The sequence below is a fragment of the Sitophilus oryzae genome, unplaced genomic scaffold (genome assembly GCF_002938485.1).
Source record: "Sitophilus oryzae breed Bouriz unplaced genomic scaffold, Soryzae_2.0 scaffold_41_pilon_pilon, whole genome shotgun sequence".
Classification (NCBI taxonomy): Eukaryota; Metazoa; Arthropoda; class Insecta; order Coleoptera; family Curculionidae; genus Sitophilus; species Sitophilus oryzae.
In genome coordinates, this window is record NW_022146996.1 from 1,136,607 (window position 1) to 1,162,305 (window position 25,699).

At 34.9% G+C, this 25,699-nt stretch overlaps 1 protein-coding gene across 1 annotated transcript in view; it reads left to right on the forward strand.

Annotated features, from left to right (window-relative positions):
• LOC115885811 overlaps positions 1 to 24,781 on the forward strand; it is a 108,288-nt gene extending 83,507 nt beyond the window's left edge. The window contains exons 2-4 of the mRNA XM_030904836.1: positions 13,083 to 13,196; positions 14,886 to 14,992; positions 24,196 to 24,781. Coding sequence (XP_030760696.1) covers positions 13,089 to 13,196; positions 14,886 to 14,992; positions 24,196 to 24,325 — 345 coding nt within the window. The 5' untranslated portion in view covers positions 13,083 to 13,088 and the 3' untranslated portion in view covers positions 24,326 to 24,781. The remainder of the gene's footprint in view (positions 1 to 13,082; positions 13,197 to 14,885; positions 14,993 to 24,195) is intronic.
• The last annotated feature ends 918 nt before the right edge of the window (positions 24,782 to 25,699 follow it).

Sequence of the window (25,699 nt, forward strand, 5' to 3'; positions counted from 1 at the left end):
CATCGTTTTTATGATTCTAATTGTGCTACACTTTAAGGGGTGTGAAATAAATTACTTATTTATAATAATACTGAATTTATGCGGGGTGGTATAACTAGTGTTATAACGGTTGTAGCTATAGTATTACGGGCAACCAACGGTCCAGCTACGTCGAAACACCGGTTCCCATTAGAACACCGAAGTTAAGCGACGTAAGGCGATACTAGTGGATAGACGGGTGACCAGTTCGAAACTCTGTATCGTGCTGTTGTCCAATAAAGGCAAAAGTGTAAAATATTTTGACACACACTGCTCATTCACGCCGGTTCAAGGCCGGATGAGATCGGATATCTCGTGAGTAAGAGTCGATTTAGACACTTGCTCGGTCATTGACCGAGGACCGCTGTTCGGATTCCGCGTAAACAAAGTAGGCCCCGTCCAAATTAGCCCTGGCAGCAAAAAGGAGATGTTAACTTCAAATCTTTTACTTTACTTTATAGTATTACATTATAACATTATCATGTCATAATATTATGAAATAATATTTCCTACTACCAATTTTTTTAATATTGGTACAGCAAACTTATCAGTATAAAGTTTTACTTATCTTTATCCTTTTTATTGCTATTTATAATTCTGAATACGAGGATAAGAAATTTTAGTTTTCAGTACGCCTATGACCGAAAGCGAACGTCTACCTCCCGCTTCATCAGCGGCCATAATTGGATGGAATCAGGGATGAGTAAATATAAAGGACCATAAAATTAATAAATTTTGCTGGTCTGCTGCAACACGTAAGAAATATTTATTGATGGATCAGTATGACAGAGAAGTAATAAAAAGGCCGTTTTTATGAATAACAAAATGGTATTTGAACATCATAATATAATCATATTGAATTGACAATAGATTAATTTATCAGCTATCCGCAGAAAATTGACAATAATAATAAAAACATGACACATGGCAATTAATATAATTCCAAATTAAAAATGGATAAGAGTTTTCATTCATAATAGTAATACAGATATATTTCAAAGAACTTTACTTAAAATTAAGTTTTTTAATTTTGTACTAGTTTATAGCACTTGGTGGTATAACTTGACAAAATAATATCAATCATTAAATAAAGCATAAACGAACCAATAAATAAACAAAAAGGTTAATTTATTTAATAAAACGTACAACGTACGGCTTTGTATGCCGATTGTCGTGTGTATGAAGAATAAAGTCAACGTTTGTTCAGTACAATACGATATACTGAAAGAGAAAAGACTATAAAATACGGGAGAAAAATGAGAAGTTTATTACCTATCCACTTAATCCGGATCGGTCGACAATAGAATTTTGATATTTACAACATTATGTAATTAATTGATTATCGGTTCTATTATGTAACTGAGGATGTACGTAACTAAGTAATAGAGCATATTTTTGGTTAGTTTATTTAATGAAGCGTACACACGGCTTTGGCTGCTGATTCTCGTGTGTCAACGTGTTCAGTACAATACGATATATTGAGAGAGATGCTGATGCTCTATTACGTAGACACGTACATCCCTAGTTGCATAATAAGACAGATAATCTATTAATTACAAAACGTACTAAAAGCGCAAATTCTGTTGTCGAACGCTGTAATCAGTATGATTACAGATTAAATAATTATGGAGGTGCATATGAAACATTAAACGATTCATCATTGTGTTAAGTTATACCACGTAATTTAACAAAAAGATCAATCATTTAATGTCTCACTTCACACTGGCTCACTCCATTATTATTTAATACTGTTTAGAATGGTCGACAATAGAATTTGCACTATTTACTACGTAATACAGCATATTTTTTAGATAATGTACACACGGCTTTGGGTGCCGATTGTAGTGCACAGAGTCTATAGACTCTGTGATTGTATAAATGAACAAAGAGAAAAGAGCAAGAATTTTCCCAAGCGTATGAAGTTGAGCTCCGGATTAAGTGGATAGATAATAATTTTCTCTCCCCGACTTACAAGATTGCCATAGCGATTCACTTCTAGACATGTAGGTAAATGATGACTAAAATAAACGACCCAAGATTTTCTCTTGCCGACCAGTATATTATCGTAGTCTTAAAGAAATTAGAATAAAATAAACTATGTTAAAAATCTTCATGTATACTACAGAAATGAAGATAATATATCTAAGCTAAATGTAATCTATTACAATTGTAGTAAAATGAGTAACTAATTGTCGAAAATCCAGATCCAACCCTAGATGCGACATTTTTTTGAAACGTCTACTTATGCGGTTTGAAATTTTGATGCAAAATCTGGCAATACCGCTCAGAAGAAATGTTCCCACCCATACCCACCCAACTTTTTTCTCTTTTTAATACATTTGATTTGCCATTAAGCTGCCTACATCACTGTCTTACACGTTAAAATCCTATACACAGAGTTGACCTGTCCCGATGTGTATAAATTAAACATGTTGACTAAATAGTTATAAAACTATAATCATAATTTTGAAACGTTTTTGTGGCAAAAGTTCAACAGAAACTGTTTTATCATCATTTTTTTGAAGAAAAATTTATGATTAATTTAAAAAAATAAAAAGTTCCCAAATTTATTATTTCAGTCAAATAACTATCTAATCAACATGTTTATTTTTTGTCAATAATGACACGTATTGACTATTTCCATTCTAAATACCTTGAGAACGGTTGCTCGTAGCGATTTTTAGGAAGAGATATTTTTCACATAAAAAATCAGTAAAATGTACAGGGTGGGTCAAATTCGACGCTTTTAAAGGGAAACACCCTTTTCTATAGGAGATAGACGAAAACTAATATCGGTGTCTGGAGCTCAATTTTCATCAAAAGCATGATGGTGAAAACCGCACATCAATATCTGTTACCATTTCGGAGTTACAAGGTGTTTTTCAAAAATTTGCATTTTTAACAAATCACTGTAACTTTTTTGCTATTGAAAATTTTGTATTTCTATGAAAACATTTCCAAAGCACCTTTTTACGTAGAATTTAATGGTTTAAGTATAATTTTTTTAAAATTAATAATTTAAGAATTATCAACAGAAAAATTGATTCTTTATATGGGACACCCTGTATATTTTTAATTTATTGAAAATAATTTAAAATTACCTTTCCAAAAATATAACACACTTGATATTTTGCTCGATTCCTCTTCGAGATATATAGAGTATATAAAAATTCGCCCGCCGAAAAGTAGGCTTTGAACGGCACTGATGTGAACTTAGCAGCCAAAAGATATCGGCCGATTTGCCGAACATAGCCGAAGGGCCAGTGGCGTCGGGCGACTTAACTTAATATGAAATAATCATACAATTTCTTGCAGGAGAATTTTATTAATATTTAAATAGTACTAAAACGAAGTATGCTTCATTATGTTAATATATTATTACCGATATTTTTATATCGGATTAATTATTATAATTTCAAATTGACACGTCTAGTGTAATTTTATAAAATATGTATACATTATACTAATGTAACCAAAATTAAAAAAAAAAAAAACTAATTCATTTATGATAGTACTAGTACTACCTTTATCAACACAATTGGTTACTATCATATCGACAGAAACAACAAAAAAAAAGGTCATGTACTATCATATCGACAAGAACGACAACAAAAGGTCATGATTTATATCACTACTAACTACAAGCATACAGTTTCGTGTTATAAGTAGATCGATTTAGTTTTCGGTATTTTCGTTAGCAGCTAATTTGTTTATACCGTTTTCCGATTTTCTCGAAACTGGCGTATACTAACAAGATCAAAATTTCAGGGATTATAGAGGCCCATCAGACTAATAATAATCTCCCAGTGGCGTGTTCTTGATCGATTTAGTTTTCGGTATTTTCGTCAGCAGCCAATTTGTTTATAACGTTTTTCCGATTTTCTCGAAAACTACGTATACTAACAAGATCAAAATTTCAAGGATTATAGAGGCTCATCAGACTAATAATAATCTCCCAGTGGCGTGTTCTTGATCGATTTAGTTTTCGGTATTTTCGTCAGCAGCCAATTTGTTTATAACGTATTGCCTGATTTTCCGAAATCTGGCGCATACTAACAAGATCAAAATTTCAGGGATTATAGGGTTCATCTGGACTAATAATAATCACCCAGTGGCGTGTTCTTGATTGATTTAGTTTTCTGTCAGTGGCGTAGCCTTGATCCGATTTAGTTTCACATTTACGTTAGCAACAAAATTTGTTTATATACCGTTTTCCGATTTTCGAAAACGGCGTATACTAACAAGATCAAAATTTCAGGGATTATAGGGGCCCACTCAGACTAATAATAATTTCCCCAGTGGCGTGTTCTTGATCGATTTAGGTTTTCGGTATTTTCGTTAGCAGCCAATTTGTTTATACCGTTTTTCCGATTTTCTCGAAAACGGCGTATACTAACAGATCAAAATTTCAAGATTATAGGGGCCCATCTAGACTAATAATAATCTCACCAGTGGCGTGTTCTTGATCGATTTAGTTTTCGGTATTTTCGTTAGCAATGAATTTGTTTATAACGTTTTTCCGATTTTCTCGAAAACGGCGTATACTAACAAGATCAAAATTTCAGGGATTATAGAGGTCCATCAGACTAATAATAATCACCCAGTGGCGTGTTCTTGATCGATTTAGTTTTCGGTATTTTCGTCAGCAGCTAATTTGTTTATACCGTTTTTTCCGATTTTCTCGAAAACTACGTATACTAACAAGATCAAAAATTATAGGGGTCCACCAGACTAATAATAATCACCCAGTGGCGTAGTTCTTGATCGATTTATTTTCGGTATTTTCGTTAGCAGCTAATTTTTTATACCGTTTTCCGATTTTTCTCGAAAACGGCGTATACTAACAAGATCAAAATTTCAGGGATTATAGAGGCCCATCAGACTAATAATAATCTCCCAGTGGCGTGTTCTTGATCGATTTAGTTTTCGGTATTTTCGTCAGCAGCCAATTTGTTTATAACGTTTTTCCGATTTTCTCGAAACGGCTACGTATACTAACAAGATCAAAATTTCAGGGATTATAGGGGTCCACTAGACTAATAATAATCACTCCAGTGGCGTGTTCTTGATCGATTTAGTTTTCGGTATTTTCGTTAGCAGCTAATTTGTTTATAGCCGTTTTCCGATTTTCTCGAAAACGGCGTATACTAACAAGATCAAAATTTCAGGGATTATAGAGGCCCATCAGACTAATAATAATCTTCAGTGGCGTGTTTTTGATCGATTTAGTTTTCGGTATTTTTTCGTCAGCAGCCAATTTGTTTATAACGTTTTTCCGATTTTTTCGAAAACGGCGTATACTAACAAGATCAAAATTTCAGAGAGATTATAGAGGCCCATCAGACTAATACTAATCACTCAGTTGGCGTGTTCCTGATCGATTTACTTTTGGTATTTTCGTCAGCAGCTAATTTGTTTATACCCGTTTTTCCGATTTTCTCGAAAACGGCGTATACTAACAAGATCAAAATTTCAGGGATTATAGAGGCCCATCAGACTAATAATAATCCCCCAGTGGCGTGTTCTTGATCGATTTAGTTTTCGGTATTTACGTCAGCAGCCAATTTGTTTATATCGTTTTTCCGATTTTCTCGAAAACGGCGTATACTAACATGTTATTCCAGCCTAGTGGGCCATCAGACTAATACTAATCACCCAGTGGCGTGTTCTTGATCGATTTAGTATTCGGTAGTTTTCGAGAAAAGCGGAATTTGTTTATACCGTTTTTCCGATTTTGACGAAAACGGCGTATACTAACAAGATCAAAACACCACTGGGGATTATAGAGGCCCATCAGACTAATGGCATAATCCCCAAGTGGTGTTTTGATCGATTTAGTATACGCCGTATTTTCGAGAAAATCCAATTTGTTTATAACGTTTTCCGATTTTCGACGAAAATACGGAAAATAAATCGATCAAGATCACGCCACTTGGGGATTATATCACCCAGTGGCGTGTTCCTGATCGATTTAGTCTAGTGGGCCTCTATAATCCCTGAAAATTTGATCTTGTTAGTATACGCAGTTTTCCGATTTTCGGAAAAAACGGTATAAACAAATTAGTTGCTAACGAAAATACCGAAAACTAAATCGATTATAGAACACGCCACTGGGTGATTATTATTAGTCTACTGACCCCTATAATCCCTGAAATTTTGATCTTGATAGTATACGTAGTTTTCGAGAAAATCGGAAAAACGTTATAAACAAATTGGCTGCTGACGAAAATACCATAAACTGAATCGATCAAAAACACACCACTGGGTGATTATTATTAGTCTAGTGGACCCCCATAATCCCTGAAATTTTGATCTTGTTAGTATACGCCGTTTTCGAGAAAATCGGAAAAACTGTATAAACAAATTAGCTGCTGACGAAAATACCGAAAACTAAATCGATCAAGAACACGCCACTGGGTGATTATTATTAGTCTACTGAAATTTGATCTATAATCCCTGAAATTTTGATCTTGTTAGTATACGCAGTTTTCGAGAAAATCGGAAAAACGGTATAAACAAATTAGCTGCTGACGAAAATACCGAAAACGAAATCGATCAAGAACACGCCACTGGATTATATTATTAGTCTAGTGGGCCTCTATAATACCTGAAATTTTGATCTTGTTAGTATACGCAGTTTTCGAGAAAATCGGAAAAACGGTATAAACAAATTAGCTAGCGAAACTTGACGAAAATTCCGTAAACTAAATCGATCAAGAACACGCCACTGGGTGATTATTATTAGTCTAGTGGTTATAATCCCTGAAATTTTGATCTTGTTAGTATACGTAGTTTTCGAGAAAATCGGAAAAACGTTATAAACAAATTGGCTGCTGACGAAAATACCGAAAACTAAATCGATCAAGAACACGCCACTGGGTGATTATTATTAGTCTAGTGGACCCCTATAATCCCTGAAATTTTGATCTTGTTAGTATACGCCGTTTTCGAGAAAATCGGAAAAACGGTATAAACAAATTAGCTGCTGACGAAAATACCGAAAACTAAATCGATCAAGAACACGCCACTGGGTGATTATTATTAGTCTACTGAACCCTATAATCCCTGAAATTTTGATCTTGTTAGTATACGCAGTTTCGAGAAAATCGGAAAACGGTATAAACAAATTAGCTGCTGACGAAAATACCGAAAACGAAATCGATCAAGAACACGCCACTGGGTGATTATTATTAGTCTAGTGGGCCTCTATAATACCTGAAATTTTGATCTTGTTAGTATGGGCAGTTTTCGAGAAAATCGGAAAACGGTATAAACAAATTGGCTGCTGACGAAAATACCGTAAACTAAATCGATCAAGAACACGCCACTGCGTGATTATTATTAGTCTAGTGGACCCCTATAATCCCTGAAATTTTGATCTTGTTAGTATACGTAGATTTTTTGAGAAAATCGGAAAAACGTTATAAACAAATTGGCTGCTGACGAAAATACCGAAAACTAAATCGATCAAGAACACGCCACTGGGTGATTATTATTAGTCTAGTGGACCCCTATAATCCCTGAAATTTTGATCTTGTTGGTATACGTAGTTTTTAAGAAAATCGGAAAAACGTTATAAAACAAATTGGCTGCTGACGAAAATACCGAAAACTAAATCGATCAAGAACACGCCACTGGGGATTATTATTAGTCTAGTGGGCCTCTATAATCCCTGACATTTTGATCTTGTTAGTATACGCAGTTTTCGAGAAAATCGGAAAAACGGTATAAACAAATTAGCTGCTAACGAAAATACCGAAAACTAAATTGATCAAGAACACGCCACTGGGTGATTATTATTAGTCTACTGGACCCCTATAATCCCTGAAATTTTGATCTTGTTAGTATACGCAGTTTTCGAGAAAATCGGAAAAACGGTATAAACAAATTAGCTGCTAACGAAAATACCGAAAACTAAATCGATCAAGAACACGCCACTGGGGGATTATTATTAGTCTAGTGGGCCTCTATAATCCCTGAAATTTTGATCTTGTTAGTATACGCAGTTTTCGAGAAAATCGGAAAAACGGTATAAACAAATTAGCTGCTGACGAAAATACCGAAAACGAAATCGATCAAGAACACGCCACTGGGTGATTATTATTAGTCTAGTGGGCCTCTATAATACCTGAAATTTTGATCTTGTTAGTATGGGCAGTTTTCGAGAAAATCGGAAAAACGGTATAAACAAATTAGCTGCTGACGAAAATACCGAAAACTAAATCGATCAAGAACACGCCACTGGGTAATTATTATTAGTCTAGCGGACCCCTATAATCCCTGAAATTTTGATCTTGTTAGTATACGTAGTTTTCGAGAAAATCGGAAAAACGTTATAAACAAATTGGCTGCTGATGAAAATACCGAAAACTAAATCGATCAAGAACACGCCACTGGGGGATTATTATTAGTCTAGTGGACCCCTATAATCCCTGAAATTTTGATCTTGTTAGTATACGTAGTTTTCGAGAAAATCGGAAAAACGTTATAAACAAATTAGCTGCTGACGAAAATACCGAAAACTAAATCGATCAAGAACACGCCACTGTAGTAGTAGTGATATAAATCATGACCTTTTTTTGTTGTTTCTGTCGATATGATAGTAACCAATTGTTGATAAAGGTAGTAGTACTAGTACTATCATAAATGAATTAGTTTTTTTTTTTTAATTTTGGTTACATTAGTATAATGTATACATATTTTATAAAATTACACTAGGCGTGTCAATTCAAAATTATAATAATTAATCCGATATAAAAATATCGGTAATAATTTATTAACATAATGAAGCATACTTCGTTTTAGTACTATTTAAATATTTATAAAATTCTCCTGCAAGAAATTGTATGATTATTTCATATTAAGTTAAGTCGCCCGACGCCACTGGCCCTTCGGCTATGTTCGGCAAATCGGCCGCTATCTTTTGGCTGCTAAGTTCACATCAGTTTGAACGGCACCGGCTGTAATGCAAAAAAATTCTAGCTGTGAGCATCAATTAAAACGAAAATAATATTTGCTATGAGAGATGCAGAATTTTATAACAATTTAAAATATATTTAACCAACATCAACACATTTAAACTATATCTAATAACAATAAAAATAAATAGCAAACTAAGACATGAGATTTTGCTACAAGTGTTCGACATATCGACCGTCTTCTGTTATGGACAAACGGGACAGTTTTTGAACATTTCTCGCGGAATTCATTAACTCCGAGGGAGCGAAAGATACCCTTTCATAACTGCTAAGTATTTCTAATCCTTGTGTAGATTATACGGAAGAATAAGGAACCTTTATTCTTCCGCAAATATATCCATAGGATTAGATTCATGGGCACTAAGTCAGGCAGCCTCGACGGCCAACGGCTGGGATCTTGGTTAGCTATTCAAATATTCTTGAAATTGGCTGCAAAAATTTGCTGATAACTTCAGCGTTCTGAGGCGGTGCGTTGTCTTGCTGGAAAAATATGTTTTCGAGTTCCATTAAGGGAATATCATCAATAGGGGGTCCAAAGCCTACTAGTTAAAAGTGGCGAACTTTTAAAAATTCTGTATTTCGAAGGGGATTATAACAAAATATCAAGTGTGCTATATTTTTGGAAAGGTAATTTTAAATTCTTTTCAGTTAATTAAAAATATAGAGGGTGTCCCAAATAAAAAATCAATTTTTCTGTTGATAACTCTTAAATTATTAATTTTAAAAATATTATACTTAAACCATTAAATTCTACGTAAAAAGGTGCTTTGGAAATGTTTTCATGGAAATACAAAATTTTCCATAGCAAAAAAGTTACAGCGATTTGTTAAAAATGCACATTTTTGAAAAACACCCCGTAACTCCGAGAGAGAGAGAGAGAGAAACGGTCTTAGTCTTCAAAACAGTTAAAACAAATGTAGAAATTGGCGCCTCCTACCAATAGTCATATTGACATCAAAATCTAATTTCTAATGTCAAAAAACTCCCATAGACACCAATTTTTATCCAAATATAATACACCCTGTATCTCCGAAACTAAGAATATTAGGTCATCATTTATACGAAGTTTTTTACTTATTTTTATCTGCAGAATATGCTGCCGAAGTTTCCGGAATACAGTTAACCACCCTTGTAACGTTTTTAGTTCGTTACATGTCTTTTTTATATATGATATATATGATGTCTGGCGTATCGTCATCGGATTCCGTATCGTTCAGGCCTGATAATTTATTTGGCACGCTTGGCGTAATTTTTACGTTCCCTAGTCGCCAACCCTATTATCGTTTGGCACAACCCTGTTATCGCTCTGTGGAGGCGCTGTCAACATCGCTTCTGTCAACTCTCTCCGTGCTTAACCTCAGTTTGGTTGCCGCTCTGTTGTATCCCGGCTTTTAGGAATGGTAATAATTTAAATCTTGCTGCAAAATCTGAATCAGCTGCCATTTCGAAGCAACAGGGTAGAGTTTTGGATTGACCCACCTTAACTCGTATTTGTATTTTGCTGACACATTGGTGTTCTTTTGCTTTTGTCCTCCAGAATGTTACATGGAAGAAAGGACTTTCTTTGTTTATTATTGACCCCTCGGAAGTAATTCGAGGGTCTTATGGACGTACATTATCTTATGGACGTACATTATCTTATGGACGTACATTGTCTTATGGACGGACTGTGTCCAAGGTACGGGCATTATCCAAGGTCCTAGTAGTATCCAAGATACGGGTAGTGTTCCCTTGTACCATTATCCTATGTACGGATGTCCTGTGGACGAGTGTCCCCAGTAGGATTTATTTTTCTTACATATAAAGTGCCCCAGCGTGGATGTAGCTTGAGCCCCATGCTGCTTCGTTCCCATCTATAAGCTAGTTAGTTACGGCTGTATCAATTCATGGTGTCCTCATTCTGGCCCCTTTTGTTGTTTTGGCCAACAGGATCGCCGACAGACAGTACAGAGATGCGAACCCACCTCACGCTGTTACTGTTTGAAGCAAGATTACATAAAGAACAGCTAAGTGTAGATTTAAGTTCTAGTTTTACATTTAACATTTAAAACATTTTCAGTCTTAAACAATAACGTACATCTTAAGTAATATCGTACAGACTCTGTTTAGTGGTTAGATTGTTAAGAACATATTTAATATTATTTACATACATAGCTTTACTCGACATATAACCACTATAATAATTATTAAAATTGTACAATGCTATTTACCATCAGGATACATCATAAATGAATATAGTCACTAGTTTTAAGTAATAAACAACTGTGTTTTCTTTCTCTGTATATGCCTGGCGCCCAATATCTATATTTTTTGTTTATTGTTATTGATTAGTTTTCTCTCTAGTGAAATACCTTATCCACGACTGCTCTCCGATGAAAAGCTGCCGTTCGCAGTGGTAGTTGTTATAAAAAACGCTACACCCTGTTTAAAAAAGTTTTTCTCTCTATTTTTACAGATTTTGCAAACTACAAAGTCGAAAGGTTGGCTTTTTCTCAATTGGCATCTCAATTGAATTTTAAAAATCACGAAGCTTATATGTCAGTAATGTGTTTAAATTATTACTTAGTTGTCTCAGTATTAGATGATAAAAAATAATAATTACTTATTAGATTCCCACATATTCCAAAAGTAACTAAACATTTAAAAACTTTCAGATTTTTTTCATTTAACAGTGAAGGACAAAAATTAATTTTTAAAATAATTGATAGTAGTAGCATCTAAAGGGGTATCTATCAAACCAAACCAAATCGTTTTAAAGTTTTAACATAGCTGTTAAACTTTAAGCTGGAGGAAAACTTAACTGGAGAAATAATTTAAAAGTTGTAACCAAGTTGTAACCATATTAGGAGAAGAGATGCTTCGACGTACGTCTTTTTTGCAAAATCAAGACCAAAACTAGCGGTCTTGCATTTTTTCACGTTTATATGATATAAAATGTTACTTATTTCTTCCAAATTATTATTTCAGTTTATTACAAATAGTGTTTTCCCGACAAATACTTTTGATTTTAAAGGAAGAAATACTGCTTCAATATAATATATTGAAAAATTATCAGACAAATAGAATGTTCTAATATTCTTTTGTTTTTGAAGTGAAACTTCTTTACGAGGAGCGACGGCGATGGGAGTAAAAATTCAAGGCCGTAACACGACACGGTCTTGACACATGAGCTAGCTGTGAAAAGTGGTAAATCAATGAGAATGTTGAGGACCCATCTTTGGAGCGTCGTAACACGGGCCCTGTGTGAGCGAGGCGGCTGAAACTCGGAATGTAGATTTGTAGATGGAACTCAAAAGCCCCATATTTCCACGATATTTTGACGACGGTTCGTGCACTAGGAAACCCCATCGTCAATAAATCAAATCAAAAAATCGCCCGATTTAAATAAAATTTGGAATGACAGTAGATTGGACCAAGGCCAACTTGACCGTGTCACTGTGACAATTAGTTTTGACATAAGAAACGTCAAAAGTTGATGTCGACGACCAATTTTGATGGGCAGGCTATGTGAGCGAGTGGGCATACGGTCCCACCCTGCAAAGTTGAATACGACGTTTCGTTTACATCTTTATCAGACTAAGGATTTGATATTGAAGAAAAATGTGGGTCGATTTTGGCATAATTGGGGACGGGATACAGGATGGCGCCCTTGACGTCTCGAACTGATACCTCAATTGAGTCCTCAGACGGACAGACGGGCAGACAGATAGAAGGAATTAATAAGAAGTTTCACTTCAAATATGCACACATAGTGCACACACAATTGTTTTTTAATTTTATTTGCATTAAATTACTTAAAATACTAGTTATTTAATCTATATGTAGAAAGTTCTTCTAGAAAAATAAATGATTAAGAAATGCAAGACTTGCAAGTGTCTTGCAGCAAGACTAATACCAAGACTGGACCAAATGTAAGACCAAGAAGACAAAGACTAAGATTAGTTCTTAGACCATTACTAAGGGAGTCTTGTTCTTACATTTGGTAATTACTATAATATATTCTTGTCAATCCATACTTTAAGTATGAAACCATTAATAATTTTAATAAATCAGCATTTAGAATTATAATTACTCTTTTTGTTTCAGTTCAAAATGCAATATTTTCTTCTCCAGTCCATTGTTCGATTTTTGTTTGCCTTTTTGGTCTTAACTGTAATGGTTGTGAACGCCAAACCACCTCACTTCGCAGAGAATAGTCAAGTAAGTAAATATTATAATTTACAATAAATAATAATATAATACAGGGCGCTACAAATTCGAGGTACGATCATTGGTATCTCGGAAACCGTAATAGATACGAAGATAGTTGAATTGGGGCAAAGTTGCGTCTTGGGCTGTTCACCAAGATGCCATCAAAAAAGTTTTAAAAATTTCAAGGATTGCTGAGTTTTTTGGAAAAAAAACGATTTTTTTTGAAAACTAACTTTATTTTTTCCTGTCGTTACTTTTTAGAAAATCAAAAAACTAATTGCACATTCTCATAACCCCTTTATTAGGGCTATCTGATAGTATTTTTAGATTTTCAAATTAGCTGATAATTTGTGATATACAGAGGTCAAGTTAATTTTTTTAAATACGGACCTGCATTTTTTATTTCAGATTTTGAAAGAACTTAGTCTCCTGAGTACAACGATGTGCCATACTTTATACTTTTTTTTGTTTTGGGTATCTTAACAGCAACAAAACTATTTAATTATAATTTAAAAAAAATTTCAAGTCCGACTGTTTTTTAAATTATTTAATCTGATTATATTCATCGCAACAATATTGATCAGTGCTAATTAACATTGAATAGGGAAAATTGAGCCAATTGTAAGATTCAAATAAATAATATCCAGATCAGCAATTTAAAGATATTATTTTTAACTTTTCTTATTGTGAATTTGAAATTCTCAGTGTACGATCTAATAATTTGCATAATATTAATCGTAGTTATTATGAATAAATTAACTTCTACAAACTAGTTTCTAATGCTTTACATAGTCTACATGTTCGAAAGGGTTACCAGCCTCCCTATTGCACAAATTTATTTTTCGTTCAATTTTATTTATAGCTTTTGAATAGATCTTCTTATACTTTCGAATGCATTTTGTACTCTTTATTGTAACTGCCGATATATGTTGATTTTACTTTTTTTGTTAAAATTTGGACCTGTCGAATTATTTGATGTCATCAGACGGTCCAGGTTCCTCGCTGGCCATTATACTGCTCTACCATTTCAAATCCATCTTCCGGGGAAATGAGTTGATTGTTTATATTACATTTTATTTATATTATTTTTTATTATTTTATTGCATTTGATTTTCCGTATACAACCTACGTCACTGTTAAGTTTGAAAGCTTATCAATATTGAAACGATGAATATATTAAATATTAAAAAAACAGAGCCGGACTTGAAATTAGTTTAAATAAATTGTGTCCTAATTTCCAAAACAAAAAAAATATTAAGTGTGGCATATCATTGTACTCGGGAGAGCGAGTTCTTTCAAAATCTGAAATAAAAAATGCAGGCCCGTTTTTAAAAAAATTAAGTTGGTTTCTGTATCTCACAAATTATCAGCTGATTTGAAAATCTAAAAATACTGTCAGATAGCCCTAATAATGTGGCTATGAGAATGTGCAATTAGTTTTTTTGATTTTCTAAAAAGTATTGACAGGAAAAAATAAAATTGATTTTCAAAAATATCCGTTTTTTTCCAAAAAACTCAGCAATCCTTGAAATTTTTAAAACTTTTTCGATGGCATCTTGGTGAACATCCCAAAGCGCAACTTTGCCCCGATTTAACCATGTTCGTATCTATTACGGTTACCGAGTTACCAATGCTCGTACCTCGAATTTGTAGCACCCTGTATATACTTATTATATACGTTTCGGGTCTTCATTTTAGAACTATAATGAACAGGACCAAGCAACAAACAATATGATCGATTCCGGCTTGAAACCCTGGCAATTGGAAATTCTTGCTCAGAGAATGGCCGAATTAAATCAACTTAGGTAACATAATTTTTGGATAATGTATGTCTGTTTGGCAATTTCTTTTTTATACAGGGTGGTCCGAACTGTATTCCGTAAACTTCGGCAGCATATTCTGCAGATAAAAATAAGTAAAAAAGTTCGTATAAATTATGTCCTAAAATGCTTAGTTTCGGAGTGCAGAAGTTTCATTTTTATTTCAATTTTTTCCAAATAATTTTTGAAGTAACGTCAATATTTGGACTAAAATCCGTGTCTGGGAGTTTTTTGACATGAGAAATTTGATTTTGATATCAACATGACTCCTACTTGTAGAGGGCGCCACCTACGTATTTTTTAACTAGTTTGTATAAGTAACCCAAGTAGCAAAATGAAATTCTAAAAGGATTGAATTATTTTATAACAGTCGAATAGCATTGTTTTAAGGACTGCTTGATTTTATTAAGCATTTGGTTTCGACCATTCTGTTTTTGTCATATAAAAGTTGTCATATTAAACTATTTTCTAGTGGTTTTTACAACGTATCCTATAACGCATTAAACGATAATTTCTTTTAGTATGATATAACACTTAATAAGACAATGCTATATGATAAAAAACATAATATTTTATTAGACTCTTATACCCACCATGTAAGAGTTCTATAATATTCATATAACTAGTAGTCACAAGATCATATAATAGTTACTTAAACTTGTCTTATTAAAGTTGTATTACGTTGTATAATAGAATGTTTTATTGCATTAAACTACGGTGCTGTATACAACACTAGTTATATAGCCTTATAAGATAAAATTGTGATTAACAAAATAAATTCGCTGTAATATCTGCATTATAAAATTGATAATGTATAATATAACCTCATTTTAAATTAAATGGTATACATAGTTATTTATTTTGTTATTGTTGTTGTTGCAAAAGTAATATCTACGTAGAAGTATACAGCTATTATGAATCCTGGACAAAGTTGGAAAAAAGTTAACAAACGCAGTGGTAGTTATAAAGAGCATGTAAGAAAAAACTCCTCGAAATTACGGCAAATAAACCCGAGAATTCCCTAGGTTCCCAAAAGCCAAAATCTCTCGGGTTGTCTGGCTTCTTCAAAGCATTGTTGCCACGTTGATGTAAAAGTTTTACTGTAGTAATGTTTGTATTGTTTTATTGTTGTTTGGTTATAAAGTCCTTAAGTTGTCGCTCAGTCGTCGGGCATAAAATGCATTGCGTGCATGAATCCATGAAAATCTGATCATGTTTGTTAGTTTAAATACTAACCAAATGAGATTTGGCATCATCTATTTCTCACAAATCTCAATATGTCAAAAATAGTTCTATAGTGCCTGGAAATTCTGTGTAATGATAGATATTTATCCTATACCGTTTTATTTTACAACAAAGACTTATTTAAGGGATTCATTTATAATAAAATGGTTGCATTATAATTTGCCATGTTTAAGGCAGAATTTTTGTATGGCCTATGGCCGCCATTTTAAGAAGCAAAATTAAAAACATCAAAATAAATTGTAAAATGTTATTTTTGAGAACTATTTTGTGATAAGATTTCCACATACAGTAATAATCTGTTTAATTAAATTAAAAACAAGTATTTTTGAAAATTTTATTTTATTTTATTGTTTAAATTTATACGTAAACCTTAATCGAAATTAAAGCGCTTTAATTTTTTGCCAAATATATACCTATAATCTACCAGTAAAATTTTCGGCGCAACAAAAATTATCCCTACTTTTCAAACCCAAAGATTTTTTATATTACATATTTGTTGTACCTTCTGGCTCTACCCGCCATTTTCACCGTCGAGTAAAGTCTCCTTTTTAACAATCCACATCCTCCAGATTCATTTTAAGACACGCTTAAAATATAATTTGCTCCTGATATTCTTCGGTAAAAAATAAAATACTCTTTTACCTCGCTAAATGATCAAATGTTTTTATTGTTCTGTTTCTTAGATGTGACCACGTAATACACAATAAAACTAGTTTTTTAATAGTTATATAACGCTGTGTAAAATAGTTGCATAAGAGTTGTATACCCTTTTTATAGAACTTCTATACTACTAAACGGTTGTATAAAAATGGGCCTTTTTTGGTTGTAAAGCTATCATATTACGGTCTTCTAGCACGTTATATGAATTGAGGTATCCTATAAAAATGATCACATAGCTGTTTATACAGCCTTTATAAAATAAAATTTGCTACTTCGGAAGTAATACCGAAAAAAAAATACCAAAAAATTCCAAATTTTCAACAATTTTTTTCACGAAAAAAACCTCATAATTGTGTTTCTGGGGTCCGAAATATACTGTCTCTAAAAATATTTGCACTTATTTAAGATTTACCCTGTATAATTTTCTTTAGTTTTTTTGCCCTAATTTTCTTATTAAAAAAGTGACGGAATCTTTAAGAGTATTTTGGATTTTTTGTGAGGATTAGATCAGACCATAGGATCAGACAGTATTATTGCTTTAATTTTTTAAATCGGTTATATTTGCTTGAATTGTAGAACATTCTGCCAACTGTATAAGACATTGTGTCAGATTGTAGAAAATATATTGTGTTAATTTAACACTAGACCTTTTACACCTATACAGAAATAGCAGTAAAGCACGTACGAATAGTTACCTAGCAATGAAAGCAGCAATATCATTTTCTTTAATATGCTCTTAAAAGTTATTTGCAACAAATAATGCTGTAATATTACATATTACATTATACAAGGTGAGTCTTAAATAAGTGCAAATATTTTTAAGGTTAGTATATTTCGACCCAAGGAAACACGATTATGAGGTTATTTTCGCGAAAAAAAAATTAGAAAATTTGTAATTTTTTGAAAAAAAATTTGGAAATTTTTTTAGTTTTTAGTTAAAACGAATAATTTTCGTGATAATATGGTAACATAGGAAGTAGATTAAATTTACAAGAAAAAAAATCCAGTGGTTCTCAAAATTTAAGCAAAAAAACATTTTTTTTTGGAAATTTTCAAAGGAAAATAACTCGGTTATTTTCGACTTATTTGAAAAACGGCAATGAGAAAATTGGTTACTTTTATCGAAACCTACCAGCCCTCAAAATATTTGCGCTTATTTAGGACTAACCCTGTATATGTGTGAATAGTTTATGAATATAATCTATTTCGACTGAAAATCGTTTCGCACATTTATAAATCATTTTCATAGATGTACAGTATGCTACAAATACATGGTTACAATAAAGTTGTATTTTTTTAAATTAAAATCGGGAAATATATTTCTCTGATTAGTATGTAAAAACTTACCTTGAAATTCGAGTTTATAAAATAATACCTATAATATCATAATCTCTAATCTAATAATTTGCTAAACACGATTCAGCCTATACTTTACTACTTTTTAAAACTAAATTGTTTGTACAGGGTGGGTCAAATTCGACGCTTTTAAATGGAAACATCCTTTTCTATAGGAGATAGACGAAAACTAATATCAGTGTCTGGAGCTCAATTTTCATTAAAAACATGATGTTGAAAACTGCACATCAATATATGTTACCGTTTCGGAGTTACGGGGTGTTTTTCAAAAATGTGCATTTTTAACAAATCGCTGTAACTTTTTTGCTATGGAAAATTCTGTATTTCTATGAAAACATTTCCAAAGCACCTTTTTACGTAGAATTTAATGGTTTAAGTATAATTTTTTTAAAATTAATAATTTAAGAGTTATCAACAGAAAAATTGATTTTTTATTTGGGACACCCTCTATATTTTAATTAACTGAAAACAATTTAAAATTACCTTTCCAAAAATATAGCACACTTGATATTTTGTTATAATCCCCTTCGAAATACAGAATTTTTAAAAGTTCGCCACTTTTAACTAGTAGGCTTTGGACCCCTTATTGATGATATGCCCTTAATGGAACTCGAAAACATATTTTTCCAGCAAGACGACGCACCGCCTCTGAACGCTGAGGTTATATATTTTTTTTAAATTACTAATTTAAGAGTTATCAACAGAAAAAATATTTTTTTATTTGGGACACCCTCTAAATTTTTAATTAACAGAAAAGAACTTAAAATTTCGAAATACAGAATTTTTAAAAGTGTGCCACTTTTAACTAGTACGCTTTGGACCCTTTATTGATCAGCCCCTAATGGTTGGTCGAAAACATATTTTTTCAGTAAAACGAGGCACCGCCTCAGAACGTATGGATCTAATCCTATGGATATCTTTGAGGAAGAATGAAGGTTCATATTTTTAAATTGCCCGTATAATCTCGACAAGAATTAGAAGTACTTAGCAGTTATGAGAGGGTGAAAAACACCCCGTAACTCCGAAACGGTAGCTAACAGATGTCGATCGCTAAAATTGAGCTCCAGACACCGATAATAGTTTTCGTCTATCTCCTACAGAAAAGGGTGTTTCCCTTTAAAGGCGTCCAATTTGGCCCACTCTCTACATGGTACAGTACCACCAGCTTTAATAATAAAATAATCAATTTAGAAGAAAGTATAAACATTAAGATAACAGAAATTATAGCGAATTCTACGGAACTACAAGACAAAATAACACATTGAGGATGATGTAAACCGAAAAATCGAAATTTTGAAAGAAGAAATAGTGAAGGCGACTTCACCAAAACGTCAAGAAACATCGGAGGACCCCGACACTCGTCGAAAATAAGTATATCTCAAAGTCAGTTATTAAGCCTCCACAGTTTGACGGAAAAACCGCTTGGGCCAATTATTTTTGCCAGTTTGAGGCCGCTGCGAGAGCGAATGGATGGACGATCACTGAAAAGGCTACCGCTTTGACTGTCGCACTGCGAGGAGATGCGACTGACATCCTGCAGACACTGTCACCATCGGAACAGGGAGATTACCAGCAATTGGTACGACATTTAGAAATGAGGTACGGCCAAGCTCATTTGGAACATGTCTATCATTCCCAGCTAAAAAATCGCATTCAAAAGTCAAATGAGTCTCTGCGGGAGTTTGAAGCCGATGTAGCCCGCCTCGTTCGCCTTGCTTACCCTGCTACGCCCGAGAATGTTATGGAGCGGTTGGCAGTACAGGCATTCTCCGACGGCTTACGTGACAACGAGACAAGACAAGCACTTCTCCTAGCCCACCCAACGCATTTGGTGGATGCTTTAGCACGTGCCCTAGAATTCGAGGCCGCGAAACAAAGTTCTCGGTCTTTAGGAAGAGTACGGGCCATCGACGAATGTTCCAACGAATCCGTGGAAGGGATTGTTCGGAAAGTAATGGACCAGTACATAGGCAAGAAGGGACCAATTCGTTGTTGGAACTGCGGAAAGGTAGGAAACCTACCTACCTTTCCGCGAGAAGAATGAAGAACCGGCTTCGTCGAGGTCGGAAAACTACTAAGACTAACAAAATACGAGAAGACTTCCGCTCGCCAAACGTGAAGAAGCTGAGAAAATCCTTCGAGAAATGAAAGAAGAGGGTGTCATCGAATTATTTAACAGCCCGTGGACATCGCCGGTAGTACTAGTAAAGAAGAAAGACGGTACCACCAGGATCTGAGTTGATTATCGGCAGCTCAATAATGTTACCAAGAAGGATAGCTATCCCCTGCCGAGGATAGATGATACTCTAAATACGCTGGCGGGGTCAATGATATTCTCTACTTTAGATCTGAAGGGTGTATATTGGCAAGTCGACATGGCGCCGAAAGAAAGAGAGAAGACAACGTTCTAGGTGGGTTCCGGACTGTGCCAATTTACCGTCATGCCTTTTGGATTGTGCAACGCGCCAGCTACCTTTGAAAGACTAATGGAGACTATATTAAAGGGACTATCCTGGACCACCTCTTTAGTATACCTGGATGACATTATAGTGGTGGGGAAATCCTTCGACGATCATCTAAAGAATTTGGAAGAAGTTTTCAAGCGACTTGCGGGCTCTGGTTTGAAACTTAGCCCGAAGAAATGTCATCTGTGTCAAGAAAAGGTAAACTGCTTGGGCCATGTGGTCTCCTCCCAGGGAGTTGCGGTAGATCCACAGAAGACCAAGACAGTGGAAGAGTGGCCGATACCCAAAGACAAACATGAACTCAGAAGCTTTTTGGGGCTATGCACATACTATCGCCGTTATGTACAGGGTTTCGCCACCATCGCTAAACCATTAACCAGACTTACCGAAGGCGAGAGGCGTTTCTCTTGGGACTCAGATTCTGACGAGGCATTCCGAACATTGAACCTGACTAGTGCGCCCATACTTAGCTACCCCTTGGCAACGGAAACTTTATATTGGATACCGACGCTAGCAATGTTGGATTAGAGGCTGTGCTGTCTCAAATCCAGGATGGTCAAGAAAAAGTAATTGGTTATTTTAGTAAGACCTTGTCAAAACCGGAAAGGAACTACTGCGTGACCAGACGAGAATTGCTAGCCGTAGTTAAAGCAGTGGAACACTTCTTCAAGTATCTCTATGGAAGAAAGTTCTTGTTAAGAACAGACCATGCTGCTTTAAAATGGCTGTTGCAGTTTAAGAATCCAGAGGGGCAGCTAGCTAGATGGATCGAACGATTACAAGAATCCGACTTCGGCACAGAACATCGAGCTGGAACAATCCATCGAAATGCCGACGCACTTTCCAGAAGACCTTGCGCTAAAGACTGTAAGCATTGTTCCCGAGCAGAAGAGAAAGAAGCGAAACTTCTAAGAACAACTGTGGTTAACGATACTTGGCAACCCGAAGATCTTGCAAACGACCAAATCAGTGACCCAGAATTAAGCTTAGTGATTAACTGGAAAAACGCGGACCAAAGACCAACGTGGGAGGAAATTTGCAGATATTCGTCGAACGTGAAGTCGTACTGGACCCAGTGAAATTCCTTGGTAATAGATGACGGGTTACTCCGCCGTGTGATTGAGAGACCAGAGAGACAAGAAGAGAGAAGGCAGATCGTCATTCCAAAGAAGAGGGTCCCGGAAGTCTTGGAGGAAGTTCACAATGGAACCAGCGGTGGACATCTTGGTATTACCAAGACACTAGGCAAGCTGTGTGAACACTTGCTTATTGGGTAAACTGCAAAGAAGATGTGAGGGCCTGGTGCAAGAAATGTGACGTTTGTGCCGCCATCAATGGGTCACAACAGCGTGGTAAAGCCCCTATGCGCCAGTACAATGTAGGCAGTCCCTTCGAACGAATAGCGATCGACGTGGCTGGTCCTTTCCCGGAGACGAATGATGTCAACAAATACATTGTGGTAGTGATGGATTATTTTGCGTTGCCAAATCAAGAAGCGTCCACCATTGCTGATGTCCTTGTTAAATAATGGATCTGCAGGTTTGGTGTTCCCATGGAGCTTTATTCAGATCATGGAAGAAACTTTGAGTCCAATTTGTTCCAAGGCGTCTGTGAACTCCTTAACATCCGCAAGTCCAGGACGACGGCTCTACATCCACAATCCGATGGGATGGTTGAACGCATGAACAGAACTATCAACAGTTATCTGGCCAAAGTAGTCTCTGACCACCAAAGAGACTGGAACAAATTCCTTCACCTGTTCCTGTTGGCCTACCGTTCATCCGTCCGAGAATCTACAGGGCAAACTCCAGCCAGCATCGTTATGGAACCGGAAGTGCGCCTACCCTGTGATCTGAAGTTTGGTTGCCGACCGGGAGAAGAAGTCGCCGGAGAAGAGTATGTCCACACACTACGTCAAAGGATGGACGACATCCATCAGCGAGTCCGCCTAAATATTCAAAGCGCTAGTGACCGAATGAAGGAACACTACGACATTCAAGCTGAGCATGGAGGGTACCAACCAGGGAAGTTGGTGTGGCTATACAACCCGCAGAGACGTCATGGGTTATCTCCGAAGCTACAGTCCTCGTGGGAAGGTCCATACGAAATCATGGATAGGATTAATGACGTCGTATACCTTATCAGAAAATTGCCAAAAGGAAAACCCAGGATAGTCCATTTCAACCGTTTGAGCCCCTACCAAGGTGAAATAGAAGATCGTGCTGGGACCGTGAGAACCTGCAGCTTTGGTCCCCCTGATTCGGAGATGTCTTTTGACGACTTCATGGCCCGATACAACAGCAGTGAGAAGGCTCGCTTTGATGTAACCAAAGAAGAACAACAAGACCTCTTTCCCGTGCCTCCTGATTATTCGCTCGCTCATTGTGTGGCTCGAGATTTGCGGATGTCCAGAGGAATCGCTGCGACGTTCAATGAGAAGTTCGGGCGTGTCGGAGAACTACGCCGACAGGATCTAGAGGTTTGGAGCGTCTTGAGGCTAACCGACAATGCACATGGTCAAGCAAGACACATCTTCTACCTGGTCACCAAGGAATGGTCGCCGAGTAAGCCGAATTATCTCAATCTTTGGAAGACCCTGATTGAACTGAGAGAAGCCCTGCTAAACAACAACATTACACGATTAGCCATACCGAAGCTGGCGTGTGGACTCGATGGTTTGAGTTGGCGTATAATCCGGAACATGATTGAAGTCTTGTTTAGATTTACGGGAATCGAGATCCTCGTTTGCTGCTACAACTCAAAGCTGAGATCGGGCGAGAAAACTGTAGACTGCTTTTTCTACCAGACTTCTCAATGTACCAGGGGCCAGCTTTGCAATTCGACTCATTCGACGACGTCTGAAAACGAATAGAAGGCTAATAATTCTCGAGACCTTGATTGTCTGTTTCTCTCATATATAAGCGACGCAGGAAGCCCGAAGAAGACAGAGAAAACAACCGGTCGACGCGTACAGTTACAATCGCCGCGCTAATTCAAAATAAATTCCTGTTAGATAAATAGTTAGATAGATTGTAAATAAGTTAAAAATAGTTCTTTAAGTTTTTTTTAATCGTTATTGTTTGTTTTTTTTAATCGTTATTGTTTGTTAATTAGTGTTAAATAAATTGTGTTTAAATAAATTGTGACTTTCTATCCACACGGAACCGACGAAAAACGTAACACTATCATGAAAAGATGAGCCTCTTCAAGCCCCATCTACATTCCAAGTTTCAGTCCCTTAGCTGACGTAGGGCCGGAGTTAGGATGCCCCGTTGTAACCTCCGATCGTTACCACTTTTTCTCTCGCGTCTCGCGTCTTGTGTGTCACGGCCTTCAATTTTTACTTCCATCGCGCGTAAAGAAGTTTCACTTCAAAAATTAGGTTTTAATTAAGAATATGATGAGCGATGAGCTGTATTCTGTACTATCAGATAAATCATTAATATACACATTTTGTTTTAGCCAACTGAATAATATTAATGGACCTGAATATGGAACATTCGATCGAGCCCTGAGAAGCGGCAACGAGATGAAACGTCAAAGTCGTCTACGCCTCTGCTACTTTAACCCCGTTTCATGCTTCAGAAAGTAACCAGTTTCATTTAATCGAAGAAAACTTATCAAGAGAATATTATGATTTTTTTTTCACCAAACATAATATAAAACCAAACAATTTATTTTTTAATGAAATACAAAAATGTACATCGACCATTTTCATTGACTATATTTTTGTTGCCTGATTAAAACCCTTTGTGGGGTATATTTTCAATATGATCACTCTTACAAACTCTGTGTAAGTTAAATAAAAAATATTGGGGTAATTATTGTGCAAACAAATAATATTTAGAAATATATATGTAGCTATTATATAAACGTAAAAGAAATAATATATATGATAAAAATAAATTTTGGTTTGTAAAAGTTATATATTTCAATGTATTTAATTATAAACATAACCACAAAGTTCCTTTTAAAAGTATTTTAATAAAAATCTAATTATGCATCTCTTTATATTTAATTGTAGCCCAAAAAACTAATAAAGCCGTCAGAATGATGTTGTCGCTTTTTCTTTATTTTTTATGTTTCAAAATTGTGTTTGTTCCTAGAAAATAAAAAAGTTTTCTTCCTTAGTAAAGGCTATTGTGTGCGAAGTAGTTGAGAAGAGAAGCCTAAAAAATTATTTTCAAATAGTTTCTTAACTCTAACCAAGGCTATAACTTAAATATCTAAACTTAAATCCGATACTGTCTGAATTAAAATGTCTTTTCATAGACATTTTATTATAATTAAGTAGGTTATTGGATATCAAGTAGTCCCTCATACTCATAAATTAAGATTAATAATAATCTGAATGTATTAAGGGCCTCAGGTTTAGTGGAATTAAAATAAAACTTTCTAAGGTAAACTTTCAAAAATAATCTATTTTCCCTCCAAACTGTTATGCGTAACCAACGTTACGCATATGCGAATTGTGTACGCAATAACGCATTGCCATATGCATCAAAATTAATAAAAGAACAAGATAAATAAATTTACGTTAACAGCTCGAATTATTTAGAAAATTATATATAAAAACATGTTTATTAATTTACTAAAAAAATAAATTTTATCTTTCCTAATAACACCCTTGTATATTAACAAGAATGATATGTTGATATGTGTATCAAATAATAAAAGAACAAGATAAATAAATTTACGTTAACAGCTCGAATTATATAGAAAATTATAGGCTGTACTTAAACTGCCGTTAAACGGTAGCTTACTAAAATGCCGTTAATACGTATGACGTCGTTATGTGACGCACTTGACGGCTTTATAAAATATAGGAATTTCATAAGGACTAACCAACGCTATCCACCCCACCAAATAACTAACTTAACCAACGCAACTAACCTCGACACTGATAAAAAAATATAAAAAACAAATATAAATTAGTAAATACCAACCAACCTCACCAAATAACCAA